Source organism: Salvelinus fontinalis, chromosome 14 (genome assembly GCF_029448725.1).
Source record: "Salvelinus fontinalis isolate EN_2023a chromosome 14, ASM2944872v1, whole genome shotgun sequence".
NCBI lineage: Eukaryota > Metazoa > Chordata > Actinopteri > Salmoniformes > Salmonidae > Salvelinus > Salvelinus fontinalis.
In genome coordinates, this window is record NC_074678.1 from 27664694 (window position 1) to 27684909 (window position 20216).

A 20216-nucleotide genomic window follows, 5' to 3' on the forward strand; every position below is an offset into this window, starting at 1 on the left:
CTCTTTTTCAGAGCGACTTCAAGGAGCAATTTGGGTTACGCGCCTTGCTCAAGGGGATTCAAACCAGCAACCTTTCAGTTACTGCCCCAACGCTCTTAACCACTAGGCTACCTGCAAGAAACAACAGAACATAGGAGAATATCTTATTTCTAATGATGTCAACTTTTTTTCTCAACTCTTAAAATTGAGCAAATTACACTCCAACTCAATCATCAAGTTTACAGACGATACAACAGTAGTAGGCTTGATTACCAACAATGACGAGACAGCCTACAGGGAGGAGGTGAGGGCTCTCGGAGTGTGGTGTTAGGAAAACAACCTCTCACTCAACGTCAACAAAACAAAGGAGATGACCGTGGACTTCAGGAAACAGCAGAGGGAGCACCACCCTATCCACATCGATGGGACAGCAGTGGAGAAGGTGGAAAGTTTTAGGTGGAATGTCCTTGTCCCATCGCGCACTAGCGACTTTTGTGGCGGGCCGGGCGCAGGGCGCGCTGACACGGTCGCCAGGTGTACGGTGTTTCCTCTGACACATTGGTGCGACTGGCTTCCGGGTTAAGTGGGCATTGTGTATAAAAGCAGTACGGCTTGGCTGGATTGTGTTTCGGAGGACGCACGGCTCTCGACCTTCGTCTATCCCGAGTCCGTACGAGAGATGCAGCGATGAGACAAGCCTGTAACTACCAATTGGATACCACAAAATTAGGGAGAAACAGGAGTAAAAAAATCCTGTCGGGCTGTATCACCTCCTGGTACGGAAAATGCACCGCCCACAACTGCAGGGCTCTCCAGAGGGTGGTGTGGTCTGCACAACGTATCACCGGGGGCAAACTACCTGCCCTCCAGGACACCTACAGCACCTGATGTCGCAGGAAGGCCAAAAAGATCATCAAGGAATACAACCACCCGAGCAACTGCCTGTTCACCCCGCTACCATCCAGAAGGCAAAGTCAGTACAGGTGCATCAAAGCTGGGACCGAGAGACTGAAAAACAGCTTCTATCTCAAGGCTATCAGACTGTTAAACAGCCATCACTAACACAGAGAGGCTGCTGCCTACCTACAGACTTGAAATCATTGGCCACTTTAATAAATGGATCACTAGTCACTTTAATAATGTTAACATATCTTGCATTACTCATCTCATATGTATATACTGTATTTTATACCATCTATTGCATCTTGCCAATGTCGCTCGGTCATTGCTCATCCATATATTTATATGTATATATTCTTATTCCATTCCTATACTTAGATTTGTGTGTATTAGGTAGTTGTGGAATTGTTAGATATTGATGCACTGTCGGAACTAGAAGCACAAGAATTTCACTACACTCGCAATAACATCTGCTAACCATGTGTATGTGACCGATAACATTTTATTTGATTTGAGGCTCTGTTAGAGTTCACACATTCAACTATAATGTACAGTCGTGGCTAAAAGTTTTGAGAATGACACAAATATTAATTTCCACAAAGTTTGCTGCTTCAGTGTCTTTAGATATTTTTGTCAGGTGTTACTATGGAATACTGAAGTATAATTACAAGCATTTCATAAGTATCAAAGGCTTTTATTGACAATTACATGAAGTTGATGCAAAGAGTCAATATTTGCAGTGTTGACCCTTCTTTTTCAAGACCTCTGCAATCCGCCCTGGCATGCTGTCAATTAACTTCTGGGCCACATCCTGACTGATTGCAGCCCATTCTTGCATAATCAATGCTTGGAGTTTGTCAGAATTTGTGGGATTTTGTTTGTCCACCCGCCTCTTAGGGAGGTCAAAATAATGAAAAACTATCTACAAAATCTAATAATGAAAAAATGTTGATTACTTCCACTTGACATTATCATTCACCTGATGATAACACAAGACGTGAGAAAAAAACTGTTTGCTAATATATGATGGGGTCCCTGGGTCGCTGGTTTTACATCAGGTGTAATGTAAACCATTATTACTGTAGACAGACTGAGTCCATGCAACTTATTATGCGATTTGTTAAGCACATTTTTACTCCTGCGCTTATTTAAGCTTGTCATAACAGAGGGGTTGAATACTTATTAACACAAACCATTTCAGCTTAAAAACTTCTAAAAATGTAATTCCACTTTGACATTATGGGGTATTGTGTGTAAATTCAGGCTGTTTCGCAACAAAATGTGGAAAAAGTCAAGGGGTGTGCATACTTTCTTAAGGCACTGTATGTTTATTTAAGCCTGTGTTTCTTCAAGCAAAACTCATTCAAATGAATGCATCACTGTGCTGCTAGAGGCAGCACTCTTTGGCCTGTACTGATCAAATACACAGTAGCATTACAGTAAGCTTCTGTTCTCCACTGTGGGAAAATAATGTGCACCAGAATTGCAGAATTGATCTGAACTGCATAACCATGGGAGCATATTTATGGTTGTAGTGAAGCTGCATACTTTACCTGGGGATGCTAGTCAGATATGTGACAACATTCTGGAAGTCCTCGTCTAGGAGGTCGCCGAAGCCTGAGTATTCAGGGAAGGTGATGATGGGGGCGCCATCTTTCCCTCTTCCTCCTGCACACATAGGGTTACATCAATAGATTGACAGAAATATGTCAATTTTGTTACATTCATTAATTTACACCAGGCTTCTACAGTAAAATAAATATTTATTTGGATAAAAAACAACATTCTGCTGTTACCGATCTGATGGGTGACTTTATATCAATAGAAAAGTTATTTTCCACTAATCAACCACAAGGTGGTGGCATTGGGCTGTCAGCACAAATTCAGATTTGATTATTTTTTGATTGAATCAAAACTTATATGAAACATGAAACTAAATAAGTTTGATGAGTGAAAATGTTGATATGACAATCTAAATGAAGAAATATGAGGAGAGATGTAAATTTCAAATAATCAAAATTGTCTCACTAAATCCTAAAACAAATTAAGCAATCAGAGGCAGCCATAATATAATCCATGATCCTATATCTCTCCAATCAGAGATTTATCAGTCAAAGTGTATCACTATGAGAAAGCATAGTGGAACAGCAAGTTACCCTATATCTAAAGTGTTCCTCCTCACACATCATCATGCCCCAGTGCCTGCATTCCTGAGTGGAGATTGGAGTATAGATAGATTTTAGGGTGAATTCTCAACTTCAAAACAGTTCAGTTTGGGATGACAGAGGGGAACTGCTGTAAATTGTACCTCATCTGCCCAAGGCAGTCTGATTTTCTACTTGAGGCCCCCCAAGTCTGGGCACTTACATTATTTGGACATACACTGTATTACTCTTATTCCGGAGGAGGACGTCAGGAAATGCTGCCTTTCATATTAGTGGTGAGGTAACTATAGCTCTTTACTTTTACTGACTTTTTCCCTTCCTAAATCCTCCTCTGCCTTCTTCTCTCTGTCTCTCAGTTCTAAAAATGTACTAACACTGACAAGCAAATCACATAGACAAGCATAACAGCCTCCTCCCAAACTCAGATGTCTTTGTGCTAAAAGCAGCATGTAGTTTATTTCAGCATGTAGTTTAATCCTCGCATATGTCAGAGCTTCTGTTGCCTACCTCTCTCACTGACAACAGTACACCAGATAACAATCAGAGCTGTACAATACTGCCCTGTCTAGAAAGCTCAACTCAGCATCACCTCATCAGGTATAAGGTACGTAAGTAGTGCAAAAATAATGCTTCTATAGGTGTGGAGGTAATACTGGAATAACGTCAACAGCGAGGTGGCCTTTATTTGTAACCAGTGGCGTAAAGTACAGTACTTAAGTAAAAATAATTTAAAGTACTACTTAAGTCGTTTTTTGGGCTAGCTGTACTTTACTTCACTACATTCCTGAAGAAAATGATGTACTTTTTACGCCATACATTTTCCCTGACACCCAAACGTACTTGTTACATTTTTTATGCTAAGCAGAACAGAAAATTGATCAATTCACACGCTTATCAAGAGAACATCCCTGGTCATCCCTACTGCCTATGATCTGGCGGACTCACTAAACACACATGCTTTGTTTGTAAATGATGTATCAATCAGTGTTGTGTGCCCTTGGCTATCCGTAAATAAATAAAAACAAGAAAGTTGTGCCATCTGGTTTGCGTAATATTAAGACTTCGAAATGATTCATACTTTTACTTTTGATACTTAAGTATATTTTATCCATTACATTTACTTTTGATACTTAAGTATATTTTATCCATTACATTTACTTTTGATACTTAAGTATATTTAAAACCAAATACTTTTAGACTTTTACTCAAGTCGCATTTTACTGGGTGACTTTAACTTTTACTTGAATCATTTTCTATTAAGGTATCTTTACTTTTACTCAAGTATGACATTTGGGTACTTTTTCCACCACTGCTTGTGACTGTCAGGTATCAGCATCACAATATGGAGAAAAGGAATGGAGACCAATGTTTTAAAACCATACAAAACAACCCAAACTCAGTGACATGAAATATACTTGTGCTTTTTCCACAGTAAAATGACATAAGTTTGAAAGCTAGCTTTGCTGAGCCAGGGTTTTTGAAGTAAGACACCAGCTTGGCAGGAGCGCAGCTGGCTGACCCTTGGTGGTTTGACATAGGTGGGAAGGAATGGAAACAATCCCTGTGGAGCCAGAGGCTGTGGCGTAGAGCTCCCGTCCAATCAACCTGGTCTCAGGGCAATTCGTTGGATTTGGTACATCTTTTACTCCATTTTGTATGATATATTACATTACGTTAGGTTACATTATGAATGGAATAGCGGTTCTACCATATCATACGAATTGGAGGACGTATCATATACGCCTCACCCAGTCATGCAATAGCTTAAGAATTGGATGATGTAACTTATCATACATCTGGAGGATGTATAGTATTATCTGTCTTTCTCTGAAATCAAGTTGCTTGTTTCAACAAAGGAGAATGACTGGGAGAATATACATTGGTAGTTAGGAGAACTAACAACAAAGGTTAGGATCATTTATGTAAAAGGTTAGGAAAACTACTAAAACGACAAAGGTTAGGAGAATTTACGTAGCAGTTTAGGTGAAATGGGTCAAGGTTAGAATAAGGGTTAGCTAAAATGCTACAGTTGTTCCCAACGCGACTGGAACACCAACATTTGGATTGCTAGATGGTCGCGGTATACATCCACACATCTTCCCTGACCAACCTCCTTACTTTTGTTTCTGTCTAAAGTAACTAGACATTAGTTACTTTAGTACATATCATATGTCTTGGAGGTGCTCAGAAATACGCATAGTATGTTTCGTGTAGTATGGCTCTGAGGCCAGGCTAGCCCAATAACTACCAACAACTCCCTCTGTTATTGTTCCAGCTAAGGCCCTGCACCTCTGTTCATGTCTCCAATACTCTTCTATGTCTCTAGGCTAGCCCGATTCTTCAAACTGAGGTGATCTGTGAGTATACGGACATGATTTAGTGGACTCAATATTCTCAAATACATGTTAATAATAATGTATAGTATGTACACAGTCATTGCTTCTGCATCCCAACTTAACTGAATGGAAAAAGTGGCCATTTTATCCACTCTGAACAAAGCTCATGAATATGGCCAGAGAGACAAAGACATCCTGGCAGGAATTGGTTCATGGTGTAATGTAATAATGCTGTTATTGTCCTGGAACAGACCATGGAGCAGACCAGACCTCTCTACTGTCTCAGACAGGAAGTGATTAAGAGGCAATCCTATCGATCAGTAGTTAAAAGGTTCAAGTCCGGTCACAACTCAATCATGTCTTAACGTCAACAATGGAAATGGCCTTGTAACTCATAACGGATATGACAAAATAATTGTTTCTGACCGTGATCAAAATGAATTAACAAACATTACATTGTGCTCTTCGGTATAACTGTAAAGTAGATATGATCACCTCTGACTAAAATGTGATTATTTTGTCATTCCCATATTTGCTCCTTTACAAAGGGAGAGGAACTCGAATATCTGCCCATCTTTGTGTGAGGGAAGCAGGGATAAGGAGAGGAGACGGAGACCTAGCTACGTACCTGAGAGCAGGGCAAACTGCCGATGCAGCTGCTCTATGATGTCGACAGCAAGCAGGGGCCTGATCTCCTGCTGCATGATCTCATCTGGGGAGGGAGAGGAAAACAACAGGGAGAACACCTCCAGTCAGCAATCACAATATCAAAGGAATGTATAGGAAAGAGAGCAGCATTAAACAACAGCGTACAATGTGTCCTCACAAATCAAGCCCTGCGGCCATACACTGGCCCAGTCATCATCGGTGGACAAACCATCCACATGTCTGACAGGTCAGTATGACCTGTAGAAAATGAGGCCAAGGCACGGCTCTGGACAGTTCCACAAATCAAATCAAATCAAATGTTTTTGGTCACATACACATGGTTAGCAGATGTTAATGCGAGTGTAGCGAAATGCCTGTGCTTCTAGTTGCAACCATGCAGCAATATCTAACAAGTAATCTAACAATTTCACAACAACGACCTTATACACACAAGTGTAAAGGAATGATTAAGAATATGTACATATAAATATATGGATGAGCGATGGCCGAACGGCATAGGCAAGATGCAGTAGATGGTGTAGAGTACAGTATATACATATGAGATGAGTAATGTAGGGAATGTAAACATTATATATAGTGGCATAGTTTAAAGTGATACATTTATTACATCCAATGTTTTATTATTAAAGTGGATAAAGATTTGAGTCAGTATGTTGGCAGCAGCCACTCAATGTTAGTGATGGCTGTTTAACAGTCTGATGGCCTTGAGATAGAAGCTGTTTTTCAGTCACTCGGTCCCAGCTTTGATGCACCTGTACTGACCTCGCCTTCTAGATGATAGCAGGGTGAACAGGAAGTGGCTCGGGTAGTTGTTGTCCTTGATGATCTTTTTGGCCTTCCTGTGACATCGGGTACTGTGGGTGTACTGGAGGGCAGGTAGTTTGCCCCCGGTGATGCGTTGTGCAGACCTCAGAGAGCCTTACGTTTGTGGGCGGAGCAGTTGCCGTAACAGGCGGTGATACAGCCCGACAGGATGCTCTCGATTGAGCATCTGTAAAAGTTTGTGAGTGTTTTTGGTGACAAGCTAAATTTCTTCAGCCTTCTGAGGTTGAAGAGGCGCTGCTGCGCCTTCTTCACCACGCTGTCTGTGTGGGAGGACCATTTCAGTTTGTCCGTGATGTGTACGCAGAGGAACTTAAAAGTCTAGGGGGTGCTGTTGTCACTATTTATGGTAATCGTGTAATTTTTGAAACGGCTTCCTACAAAATTCTTGATCGTAAAATATGCATATTATTATTATTATTGGATAGAAAACAGTCTATAGTTTCTATAGGAGTTGAAATTTTGTCTCTAAGTTGAACAGAACTCATTCTACAGCAATTTCCCTGACATGGAGTCAGATTTCAGAAATGTTGGCCCCTGTTCTGGAGTCAGTTTTAAGGCCAATGTTATTCCTATGAGTATACGGACACTGCTTACGTCTTCCCCTGGATGCCTTTACGTGATGACGATTTGAATGGGGTCGATTGCGCAATCACAGGCACTATAAATAAAAAAAAACCTGTAGCTAGGAACTCTTTTCTTGCTGCGTCATGCGCGCGGCGGCCCCCGACCCGCACTTGTTCCAAGCATTAGTGTAGGGAGTAATATTACTCTGGTCATGTTTCTACTCGTTATAGGAGTTAAAAACATCATAAGGTAGTTAATTTAAAGCGTTTTATAGCAATTTATATCCGTTTAGTGCGATTTTGGGACATTTATTTCTGAGACGCTGTGAATCTCTGGGCACGCTTCCAGTTCATGCCGAACGCAGTTGGCATTTCCACATGGCAAGAGGACAGCTTTCCACCAAAAGACGATTAGACCCAAGAAAAGATCCTTTGCCCAAGATACTGATGGAAGAACAGCTCAAAGTAGGAACAATTTATTATGATAAATCGTGTTTCTGTCGAAAAATGTTAGTGGCTTAGGACGCCATCTTTTTTGACGTAGCTTCGCTTGGCGCAAACTGTATTGAAAAGTAAGGATAATTTAAAAAATGTAATTCCGCGATTGTATTAAGAATTAAATTGTCTATCAATCGCTGTCCACCCTATATTTTTTAGTCACGTTTATGAGTATTTATGTATACGAGTAGATCACTGTCTAATATGGCGCACGAACATTTTCTCACCAGCTGGGCTACTTTTCCCATTGTCTAACCATGATTTTGGTGGCTAAATATGCACATTTTCGAACAAACTGTATATGTATGTTGTAATGTGATGTTACAGGGGTGTCATCTGAAGAATTCTGAGAAGGTTAGTGAAAAAAATAATATATTTTGGCGATGTTTACGTTATCGCTCTCTTTGGCTAGAATCAATGCTGGGGTAATGTTTGCACATGTGCTATGCTAATATAACGATTTATTGTGTTTTCGCTGTAAGACACTTAGAAAATCTGAAATATTGTCTGTATTCACAGGATCTGTGTCTTTCGATTAGTGTATGCTGTGTATTTTTACGAAATGTTTGATGATTAGTAGTTAGGTAAACACGTTGCTCATTGTAATTATTCTAGTCCATTTGTGACGGTGGGTGCAATTGTAAACTATGCCATCTACCTGAAATATGCACATTTTTCTAACAAAACCTATCCTATACCATAAATATGTTATCAGACTGTCATCTGATGAGTTTTTTTCTTGGTTAGGGGCTATAAATATCTTAGTTTAGCCGAATTGGTGATAGCTACTGGTGTTGGTGGACAAATAAAAGATGGTGGATTATGCTAATGTGTTTTTAGCTAATAGATTTACATCTTTACATATTGTGTCTTCCCTGTAAAACATTTTAAAAATCGGACATGTTGGCTGGATTCACAAGATCTGTGTCTTTCATTAGCTGTATTGGACTTTAATGTGTGAAAGTTAAATATTTAAAAAATATATATTTTTTGAATTTCGCGGCTCTGCCTTTTCAGTGGGGGTGGGGGGGGGTGTGCCGCTAGCGGAACGTGTGTCCTTGAAAGGTTAAAACTTTCCACCTTCTCCACTACTGTCCTGTCGATGTGGATAGGGGAGTGGTCCCTCTGCTGTTTCCTGAAGTACACGATCATCTCCTTTGTTTTGTTGACGTTGAGTGTGAGGTTATTTTCCTGACACCACACTCTGAGGGCCCTCACCTCCTCCCTGTAGGCCGTCTCATCGTTGTTGGTAATCAAGCCTAGCACTGTAGTGTCGTCTGCAAACTTGATGATTGAGTTGGAGGCGTGCATGGCCACGCAGTCATGGGTGAACAGGGAGGACAGGAGAGGGCTTAGAATGCACCCATGTGGGGCCCCAGTGTTGAGGATCAGCGTGGTGGAGATGTTGTTTCCTACCCTCACCACCTGGGGGCGTCCCATCAGAAAGTCCAGGACCCAGTTGCACAGGGTGGGGTCGAGACCCAGGGTCTCGAGCTTAATGACGAGTTTGGAGGGTACTATGGTGTTAAATGCTGAGCTGTAGTCGATGAACAGCATTCTTACATAGGTATTCCTCTTGTCCAGATGGGTTAGGGCAGTGTGCAGTGTGGTTGCGATTGCGTCGCCTGTGGACCTATTGGGACGGTAAGCAAATTGGAGTGGGTCTAGGGTGTCAGGTAGGGTGGAGGTGATATGATCCTTGACTAGTCTCTCAAAGCACAGTGTCTGTTCTCTTGCTAACAGTGGTCTCCATGTCTACCGCTGCCCCTCGCAGTCAATACCATTAGCCGTGAACGCAGATCTTTGTGTGCCTTCATTCAATTTCCATTACAAGCTTATGTGGCTACTGTATCCCTCCTTTCAGACACATGTTTCTTTCATTGTGTTGTTCTTGGAAGACTCAGTAGCCATTCTGGATGCTTGGGAGGGAGGGGTGAGGGTTAATGAAGCTTCATCACTCACTGCCTTAATAGTTTGGTATCACCCTGAAGCACACTGCAGCTAGCTTTCCACTGTGAACAAAACACCCTCTGTCTGGCCACGGTATAAAGGAGTGTATTACAACAAACTACACTTTATCAAAGACTGAGCGAGCTTTGAGTGGGTCTTACAGCCAGGGCTATAGATAGCACAGAGATCCTCACAGAAGCACGTTTCTACTGTATGGAAGTTGGAAGCTGTAGTGTTGTCATGGTACCAGCAACTTCAAGTCTCAAAAGGGATTTGGTCCATTGTTTTGTATCAAGGCCAAATTACATTGACAGTATTATTCTAAGCATGTTACCTCATTTACACATATTTTCACGGCTCCTTTTACGACAATATACTAAAACGTGTGCATCACAGTACACACACACACAAACCTGCGCGCGCGCACACACACACACACACACTCACACACACATACACACATACATCCTCCCTCAGCAGAGTGGTGGTGAGAGGAAGGAGGATCTGCGTCTGGAAGCATGTTAACACGCTAGCTCCAGATCTTATCATCCTGCTGCAGGAATCCCAGCCCCAGACATGTAAGTAAATCACAAAGCCAGGTCTCATAATGGCCTCTGCAGGCTTCAGAGAAAGGTCACAGCATTCAATTCTAGAGGAACAGCATGCAAAGCACAAAGACACAACCCACCCTCATACCTCCATCCTGCCAGCTACAGGCTCTGGAAGGAATTAGCTCTCCAAGAACAGATACATAAAAAATATGACATTATACTGAATTTAATATTTTTTTTAAACAGCAAGATCACAAAACAAGATCACAATGGTCAGTCGGGTTCTTTGGTGTTGCAGAGCAAACAATGGAAAAATGCATGATCAAATTCTATTGAGTATACAATAATAAAAACAGCACAACAACACATTGATTCTAGTTACTGGAATGCTATTGGTTGTATGCTATTGGGCTCTGACCAGAAGAAAGTCCAGTTCTTCCAGGTTTCCTATATCATGTGGTGACGGGAAACTCCTGGGCCTAGTCAGTCATATGTTTAGTCTGGTGGGTGTGTTGATTCTGTGGCAGGTTGTGCCAGCAACATGTGGAGACACCATGGATTAATGCCATGGCAACACAGAGGGGCACCGTCCTCTGCTCTCCACACACCTCATCAAACCTCCTCCCAGTGTCCACCTTGTCCTAGGCAGCCTTCAGCCTTCTGCTCCAATTCATCAGGTTTAATGAGCAGAAACACACACATTCACTCTCAGCCACAGTCACACATCTTCTGGAAATGAGGACTTTAAGTACATACAGTATTTCCCCTAAACTAAGCTGTGTGATATACTGTATGGATGTATTATTGTGATGTGTCGTTAATAGGGCACATTAAAGATTGTCAATCGCACAAGGTTCAAAGTGCAATGCAATATTGTAAGATGTGGACTTACAGTTGAAGTCAGAAGTTGACATACACCTTAGCCAAATACATTTAAACTCGGTTTTTCACAATTCCTGACATTTAATCCGAATAAAAATTCCCTGTCTTAGGTCAGTTAGGATCACCACTTAATTTTAAGAATGTGAAATGTCAGAATAATAATAGAGGGAAGGATATATTTCAGCTTTTATTTCTTTCATCACATTCCCAGTGGGTCAGAAGTGTACATACACTCAATTAGTATTTGGTAGCATTGCCTTTAAATTGTTTAACTAGGGCCAAACATTTCGGGTAACATTCAACAAGCTTCCCACAATAAGTTGGGTGAATTCTGGCCCATTCCTCCTGACAGAGCTGGTGTAACTGAGTCAGGTTTGTAGGCCTCCTTGCTCGCACATGCTTTTTCAGTTCTGTCCACAAATGTTCTATAGGACTGAGTTCAGGGCTCTGTGATGGCCACTCCAATTCCATGACTTTGTTGTCCTTAAGCCATTTTGCCACAACTTTGGAAGTGTGCTTGGGGTCATTGTCCATTTGGAAGACCCATTTGCGACGAAGCTTTAACTTCCTGACTGTTGTCTTGAGATGTTGCTTCAATATATCCATATAATTTTCCTTCCTCATGATGCCATCTATTTTGTGAAGTATATCAGTCCCTCTTGCAGCAAAGTACCCTCACAACATGATGCTGCCACTCCCGTGCTTCACGTTTGGGATGGCGTTCTTCGGCTTGCAAGCCTCCCCCTTTTTCCTCCAAACATAACAATGGTCATTATGGCCAAACAGTTCCATTTTTGTTTCATCAGTCCAGAGGACATTTCTCCAAAAAGTACGAGCTTTGTCCCCATGTGCAGTTGCAAACCATAGTCTGGCTTTTTTTATGGTGGTTTTGGAGCAGTGGCTTCTTCCTTGCTGAGCAGCCTTTCAGGTTATGTTGATATAGGACTCATTTTACTGTGGTTATAGATACTTTTGTACCTGTTTCCTCCAGCATCTTCACAAGGTCCTTTTTGGTTGTTCTGGGATTGATTTGCACTTTTCGCACCAAAGTACATTCATCTCTAGGAGACATAACGCGTCTCGTTCCTGAGTGGTATGACGGCTGTGTTGTCCCATGGTGTTTATTCTTGCGTACTATTGTTTGTACAGATGAACGTGGTACCTTCAGGCATTTGGAAATTGCTCCCAAGGATGAACCAGACTTGTGAAGGTCTACAATTGGTTGTCTGAGGTCTTGGCTGATTTCTTTTGATTTTCCCATGATGTTAAGCAAAGAGGCACTGAGTTTGAAGGTATGCCTTGAAATACATCCACAGGTACACCTCCAATTGACTCAAATGATGTCAATTAGCCTATCAGAAGCATCTAAAGCCATGACATAATTTTCTGGAATTTTCCAAGCTGTTTAAAGGCACTGTCAACTTAGTGTATGTACATTTCTGACCCACTGGAATTGTGATACAGTGAATTATAAGTGAAATAATCTGTCTGTAAACAATTGTTGGAAAAATTACTTGTGTCATGCACAAAGTAGATGTCCTAACCGACTTGCCAAAACTATAGTTTGTTAACAAAAAATGTGTGGAATGGTTGAAAAACGAGTTTTAATGACTCCAACCTAAGTGTATGTAAACTTTCATTTACGACCGGCCTTCCTTTTCTCTACCACACTTAAAGCAGGGCCGGGGAGCGGGTTGGTCTCAGCCATGCAGAAACTGAGAGAGAGAAGCGAGTTGTGATCGCGCACTGGAACTAATTAACGAGCCAGGTTTCCGTTTATGTTAAGCGATGTTTGAGAGAAGAGAACGACAGGAACTTAATTACATGGAGCTGGAGACGGGAATAGCAGCTAACGGTTTCAAGTATTTGACTGACAACAATAAAGCTTTAACTACCCTAAACTTTTAGGATTCCCATTGTAGAGTTGTACTGTATGCTTGGTGCAGATCAGTGCACCAGTTTCTCTCTCTGGAAAGTACATCATTTCTTCAAATACATATTTTTACATTAGCTCACCTCAAATAACCTAAATGGAGTCCAACCAACCAGGTGCTTTACCTTTTATTCATTAGCTATGGTGAATATTAAGATAATTTGCGAGGTTGAGAATTCCCTAAATCAAGTATCCTACTTCACTTTACCCTACTTTCCCTCTAAATCGATTTATACAAAGGCAAAAAAATGCATCATTGCTTCGCCTACTAATTAACACAAGGCTGTTACGAAATAATGAGTGGAGGACAGGATACCAAACACAAAAAAATTGCAACACATGCTATATATTTGTAGCCTTCATAAGGTTTATAACGCAACAATCTAATTTTCACACAGCCGGCCGCCATCAGAAAGTCACAAAATCCTGAAGCACAGTTGCATCTCCCCCACAGAAAACTGCAAAACAATTGAGGCATTTTGTCCCTGAGCATTAGCTATAGACAGACAGGCAAGAGTCCCTTGAGCTCCTCAGAAGACACTTGAGAATATACCAACCTCTTGGTGTTCTGTTGTAATGGAAATAAAGTCTAGGACCCAGGCCAGTGACAACAAATGTGTCTCTCTGTTTGGAATGTAAACACCCTATAGCTCCCGACAGAGAGCCAGCGAGTGAGGGGAGTATCAATACCTTACCTATGACATGTCTAGTTCTCTTCATCATAGCGCCACGATAGTCGGGTGTGAAGAGATAGAAGTCCCTAATCCAGGCGGCAGAGGTAAATAACACCAGTAGAACTTAGTCCAGACTTGCTTTTCTACCATTATCATTCCTTTCTTTTCTTCAGACTTTCTTTGTAACGACACAGACAGACAGACACACAGACATACAGACACACACACACACCCCTACACTCCCTCCCCCCATTTACACACACCCAGCTCGTACAGAGCCTTGGCAGCAAAGGAGTTTTTTCTAAGGAAACAGTGCGTCCGAGTCTTTTGTCACTTTTTCCAGCCTTAGCTGCTTCTCGCAGCTCCAGTCTAACCTCTCACAAGGCTCTCTCAGAACATAGCAACCACACAAGCAACCTATCAGGACATCAGGGAGGAGGGAGGGAGATCATAAACACACTGCTTACTGCCTCTTTAAGTGGGGGGCAGCCCCAAACATTTAACTACATACTTCTGAAAGAATGAAGAGAGAGAGAGAGAGAAGATCCCTTCAGCATCATCCCTCTTCATTAAAGTCGCACGCTGACCGTGCACCCCGCTCTAATCTGACTCTGTCTTTCTCTGTCCTTTCTGTGGTTGACTGAACATGACACCCCCGCCCTGCCCCTCCCTCCCTCCTCTGAGTCCTCCCCCCTGTCAGAGCAGCTGGCTGGGAGTACAGGGGTGTTTATGGTCCTAGAGGAAGCATGTCTCAAAACCCCGGTGGCAGCTACTGAGGCATTGTATGTTAAATAAGCAGCTTCCCTTCCCATTGGATTCCAAAATAGTGAGATTCACTGAAACATGTCCAGTTTGCCAGGTGAAATGTGTTACAATGATCTCAAAAAGGTCAAAGGACAACTTAAAAACATTCTCTTTTGTAAATCCGATGAAACGTTTTATGTCCCTTAATTTAATATACAATTTGAGGACACATTATATCATTTACAAAACATATGTCCATGCAATCTGAATCCATGTCATGGTTTATACTTAAAACCCCACCATTGATTGTGTAAACAAGCTTTCTCCCCCCACCCAACGAGAGCAGCTTATCGTAGCTGTGTCTGAACGGGTAGACGGGCTGCTGTGTCTGCCCTGTCAACCTGCCTGAGCCACCATGGATCTCACACACAGTGTTACAGGGTTACGTAACAAGAGACCCTTATTGAGGACAGGATAAGGAGACAGCCAACTGTTCAGGAGAGTGCAAGGAGAGTGGCTCAGTGCAAGGAGAGTGCAATTAAAATATATATATATATATATTTCACCTTTATTTAACCAGGTAGGCTAGTTGAGAACAAGTTCTCATTTGCAACTGCGACCTGGCCAAGATAAAGCATAGCAATTCGACACATACAACAACACAGAGTTACACATGGAATAAACAAACATTCAGTCAATAATACAGTAGGAAAAAGAAAAACAAAAAGTCTACATACAGTGAGTGCAAATGAGGTAAGATAAGGGAGTTAAGGCAATAAATAGGCCACGGTGGCGAAGTAATTACAATATAGCAATTAAACACAAATGGTAGATGTGCAGAAGATGAATGTGCAAGTAGAGACACTGGGGTGCAAAGGAGCAAGATAAATAAATAAATACAGTATGGGGATGAGGTAGATAGATAGATGGGCTGTTTACAGATGAGCTATGTACAGGTGCAGTGATCTGTGAGCTGCTCTGACAGCTGGTGCTTAAAGCTAGTGAGGAAGATATGAGTCTCCAGCTTCAGAGATTTTTGCAGTTCGTTCCAGTCATTGGCAGCAGAGAACTGGAAGGAAAGAAGACCAAAGGAGGAATTGGCTTTGGGGGTGACCAGTGCTGGAGCGCGTGCTACGAGTGGGTGCTGCTATGGTGACCAGTGAGCTGAGATAAGGCGGGGCTTTACCTAGCAAAGACTTGTAGATAACCTGTAACCTGTTGGTTTGGCGACGAGTATGAAGCAAGGGCCAACCAACGAGAGCGTACAGGTCGCAATGGTGGGTAGTGTATGGGGCTTTAGTGACAAAACGGATGGCACTGTGATAGACTGCGTCCAGTTTGTTGAGTAGAGTGTTGGAGGCTATTTTATAGATGACATCACCGAAGTCGAGGATTGGTAGGATGGTCAGTTTTACGAGGGTATGTTTGGCAGCATGAGTGAAGGATGCTTTGTTGCGATATAGGAAGCCAATTCGATATTTAATTTTGGATTGGAGATGCTTAATGTGAGTCTGGAAGGAGAGTTTACAATCTAACCAGACACCTAGGTATTTGTAGTTGTCCACGTATTCTAAGTCAGAGTCGTCCAGAGTAGTGATGCTGGACGGGCGAGCAGGTGCGGGCAGTGATCGGTTGAATAGCATGCATTTCATTTTACTTGCGTTTAAGAGCAGTTGGAGGCCACGGAAGGAGAGTTGTATGGCATTGAAGCTCGTCTGGAGGTTAGTTATTAACACAGTGTCCAAAGAGGGGCCAGAAGTATACAGAATGGTGTCGTCTGCGTAGAGGTGTATCAGAGAATCACCAGCAGCAAGAGCAACATCATTGATGTATACAGAGAAGAGATTCGGCCCAAGGATTGAACCCTGTGGCACCCCCATAGAGAATGCCAGAGGTCCGGACAACAGGCCCTCCGATTTGACACACTGAACTCTATCAGAGAAGTGGTGAACCAGGCGAGTCTGCCAATAAGAATGTGGTGATTGACAGAGTCGAAAGCCTTGGCCAGGTCGATGAATACGGCTGCACAGTAATGTCTCTTATCGATGGCGGTTATGATGTCGTTTAGGACCTTGAGCGTGGCTGAGGTGCACCCATGACCAGCTCTGAAACCAGATTGCATAGCGTACAAGGTACGGTGGGACTCGAAATGGTCGGTAATTTGTTTGTTAACTTGCCTTTCGAAGACCTTGGAAAGACAGAGATAGATATAGGTCTGTAGCAGTTTGGGTCTAGAGTGTCACCCCCTTTGAAGAAGGGGATGACCGCGTCAGCTTTCCAATCTTTGGGAATCTCAGACGATACGAAAGAGAGGTTGAACAGGCTAGTAATAGGGGTTGCAACAATTTCGGCAGATAATTTTAGAAAGAGAGGGTCCAGATCGTCTAGCCCGGCTGATTTGTAGGGGTCCAGATTTTGCAGCTCTTTCAGAACATCAGCTATCTGGATTTGGGTGAAGGAGAAATGGTGGGTGCTTTGGCGGGTTGCTGTGGAGGGTGCAGGGCAGTTGACCGGGGTAGGGGTAGCCAGGTGGAAAGCATGGCCAGCTGTAGAGAAATGCTTATTGAAATTCTCAATTATAGTGGATTTATCGGTGGTGACAGTGTTTCCTAGCCTCAGAGCAGTGGGCAGCTTGGAGAAGGTGCTCTTATTCTCCTTGGACTTTACAGTGTCTGTCACGTTCCTGACCTTATTTCCTTTGTTCTGTATTGTTTAGTTGGTCAGGACGTGAGCTGGGTGGGCATTCTATGTTATGTGTTTCTATGTTGGGTTCATTGTCAACTAGCCTGCTATGGTTCTCAATCAGGGGCAGGTGTTTTAGGTTTCCTCTGATTGAGAACCATATTAAGGTAGGCTGTTCTCACTGTTTGTTTGTGGGTGATTGTTGCTGTGTCTGTGTTTGTTCGCCACACAGTACTGTTTCGTTTCGTTCGTGTGTTCCTTCCTGTTCGTGCGTTCATGTTTTATGTTCTCAAGTTCAGGTCTGTTCACGTCGTTTTGTTATTTTGTATTTTGTCAAGTGTTCTTCGTGTTCGTCTTTCTTAAATAAATCAATATGTATTCACACTACGATGCACTTTGGTTCGATCCTTGCTCCTCCTCAGACGAGGAGGAAGACAAGCGTTACAGTGTCCCAGAACTTTTTTGAGTTAGTACTACAGGATGCAAATTTCTGTTTGAAAAAGTTAGCCTTAGCTTTACTAACTTCCCTGAAAAGCAGCATACCACGGGACCTATTCGATGCAAATGCAGAACGCCATAGGATGTTTTTGTGCTGGTCAAGGGCATACAGGTCTGGAGTGAACCAAGGACTATATCTATTCCTAGTTCTACATTTTTTGAATGGGGCATGCTTATTTAAGACGGTGAGGAAGGCACTTTTAAAGAATAGCCAGGCATCATCTACTGACGGGATGAGGTCAATGTCATTCCAGGATACCCCGGCCAGGTCGATTAGAAAGGCCTGCTTGCTGAAGTGTTTTAGGGAGCGTTTGACAGTGATGAGGGGTGGTCGTTTGGTCGCAGACCCATTACGGATGCAGGCAATGAGGCAGTGATCGCTGAGATCTTGATTGAAAACAGCAGAGGTGTATTTGGAGGGCGAGTTAGTTAGGATGACATCTATGAGGGTGCCCGTGTTTACGGATTTGGAGTTGTACCTGGTAGGTTCATTGATAATTTGTGTCAGATTGAGGGCATCAAGCTTAGATTGTAGGATGGCCGGGGTGTTAAGCATGTCCTAGTTTAGGTCACCTAGTAGCACGAGCTCAGAAGATAGATGTGGGGCAATCAATTCACATATGGTATCGAGGGCACAGCTGGGGGCAGAGGGAGGTCTATAGCAAGCAGCAACAGTGAGAGACTTGTTTCTGGAAAGGTGAATTTTTAGAAGTAGAAGCTCGAATTGTTTGGGTACAGACTTGGATAGTAATACAGAACTCTGCAGGCTATCTATCAATGTTGATGACAACATTTCCCACTGTTCTCTTCCAAACGGAAGACACAAGTCACAGATACACTCTAGATACTTGTGTGAAAAACAAAACCTACAATCTCCACCACATATAGCCTAAATGCCACACACTCATCACACTTTCTCTCCACACTTTCCTTGTAGAATATGAACCCCTTAGTTGACAAATTGAGCCCTGGGTGAGAAGTTCATCCCTTTAACAAAAACCTGTCCTCCAGGAGAGGACAGTTAATAGGCTGGATAGGGTGGCAGGTAGCCTAGCGATTAAGAACGTTGGGCCAGTAACCGAAAGTACGCTAGTTTGAATAACCAAGCCGACAAGGTGAAATATCTGCCGATGTGTCCTTGAGCAGGGCACTTAACCCTAATTGCTCCTGTAAGTCGCTCTGGATAAGAGCATCTGTTAAATGACTAAAATATCAATGTTACATGGGGAGCCTTCCTAATGAGCAACTTAAAGCAGAGGACTATTCAACAAAAAGCATCAGGGACCACAGCACTGTTTTTTGAGCTCCCCTAACATTAACATCAGCCAACCAGGCCTGAGCATCCCATAATATTCCTTATCCAGTTGGATCCCTGCTACATGACCTCCACCCACACAGAGACACACACGTGCACGCAAACACATACAGGTGTGTCCATGTGGAGTAATACGTTTCTCAAAATCCACATTTAACACAGAAGACCAATCAAATTACACACACAAAGTATTGTATAAAAATAGTCCAGCCTTGTGATTTTAATGTCATTTTATAGTGGTTGAAACAGCCTCTCCAGAACAAAAGTTCTGTCTTAACTAATGGGACATAAGAAGCTGTGACCAACACTCCATGCTGAGCGGAGCAGGAGCCCATAAAACAGAGTGAGGTAGTGTTTTTGGAAGAACTAGGCCAAGCATCTCTCCACCACCACTCTCCATGGGTCCAGTGGGGGACGAGAAGCCCCCACGCTCATTCTGACATACACACAATGGTGTAAGCTAATAACACAGGGAGAATACGAGACCGCTAATATTTCTCTCTCTCTAAGAACATCATCAAATAGAACATCAAATATCATCTTTGATACAATATGTGTTAAGTACTCTCTACCATTGAGTATTCAAACTACCTAACATGATGTAGTTGGTAGAATTGATTGTGTTTATATACAGAAATCTTCCCTGTAGTCCATTTGACTTATACATCAAATGAAATGTTATTTGTCACATGCGCAGAGTACAACAGGTGTAGACTTTACCGTGAAATGCTTACTTATGAGCCCTTTCCAAACAATGCAGAGTTAAAAAGTAAGACAAATTTGCAAAAAACAAAACAGGAAATAGTAACACAAAATAACGAGACTATATACAAGGAGTACCGGTATCAAGTCACCTGTACATACAGTTTACAATAATATGGCATTGCCAAGGTCCTAGATCTACAAACACTGCTGATGTAACCTCCTTCAATATTGTTGGAGGGGAAGTTTGGATATAACAGTTATTTTGGTTCGGAATTCCAGATACGTCCAAAAGAGCACTTTTCCCATTGACACTCAGGAAAAGGGCAGCCGTGCAAGAAAACAATAAA

General features: G+C 42.4%; 1 protein-coding gene across 8 annotated transcripts in view; it reads right to left on the minus strand.

Annotated features, from left to right (window-relative positions):
- mcf2l2 (MCF.2 cell line derived transforming sequence-like 2) overlaps positions 1–20216 on the minus strand; it is a 146438-nt gene that overhangs the window by 107932 nt on the left and 18290 nt on the right. For 7 of the 8 annotated variants that reach the window (XM_055861143.1, XM_055861144.1, XM_055861146.1 and 4 more), the window contains 2 exons: positions 6009–6092; positions 2433–2547 (listed from right to left, as the gene is read on the minus strand). In XM_055861143.1, the coding sequence (XP_055717118.1) occupies positions 2433–2547; positions 6009–6092 (199 nt within the window). Of the gene's footprint in view, positions 1–2432; positions 2548–6008; positions 6093–13946; positions 14220–20216 lie in introns of those variants that run through there. The other variant, XM_055861147.1, reaches the window with a different exon arrangement.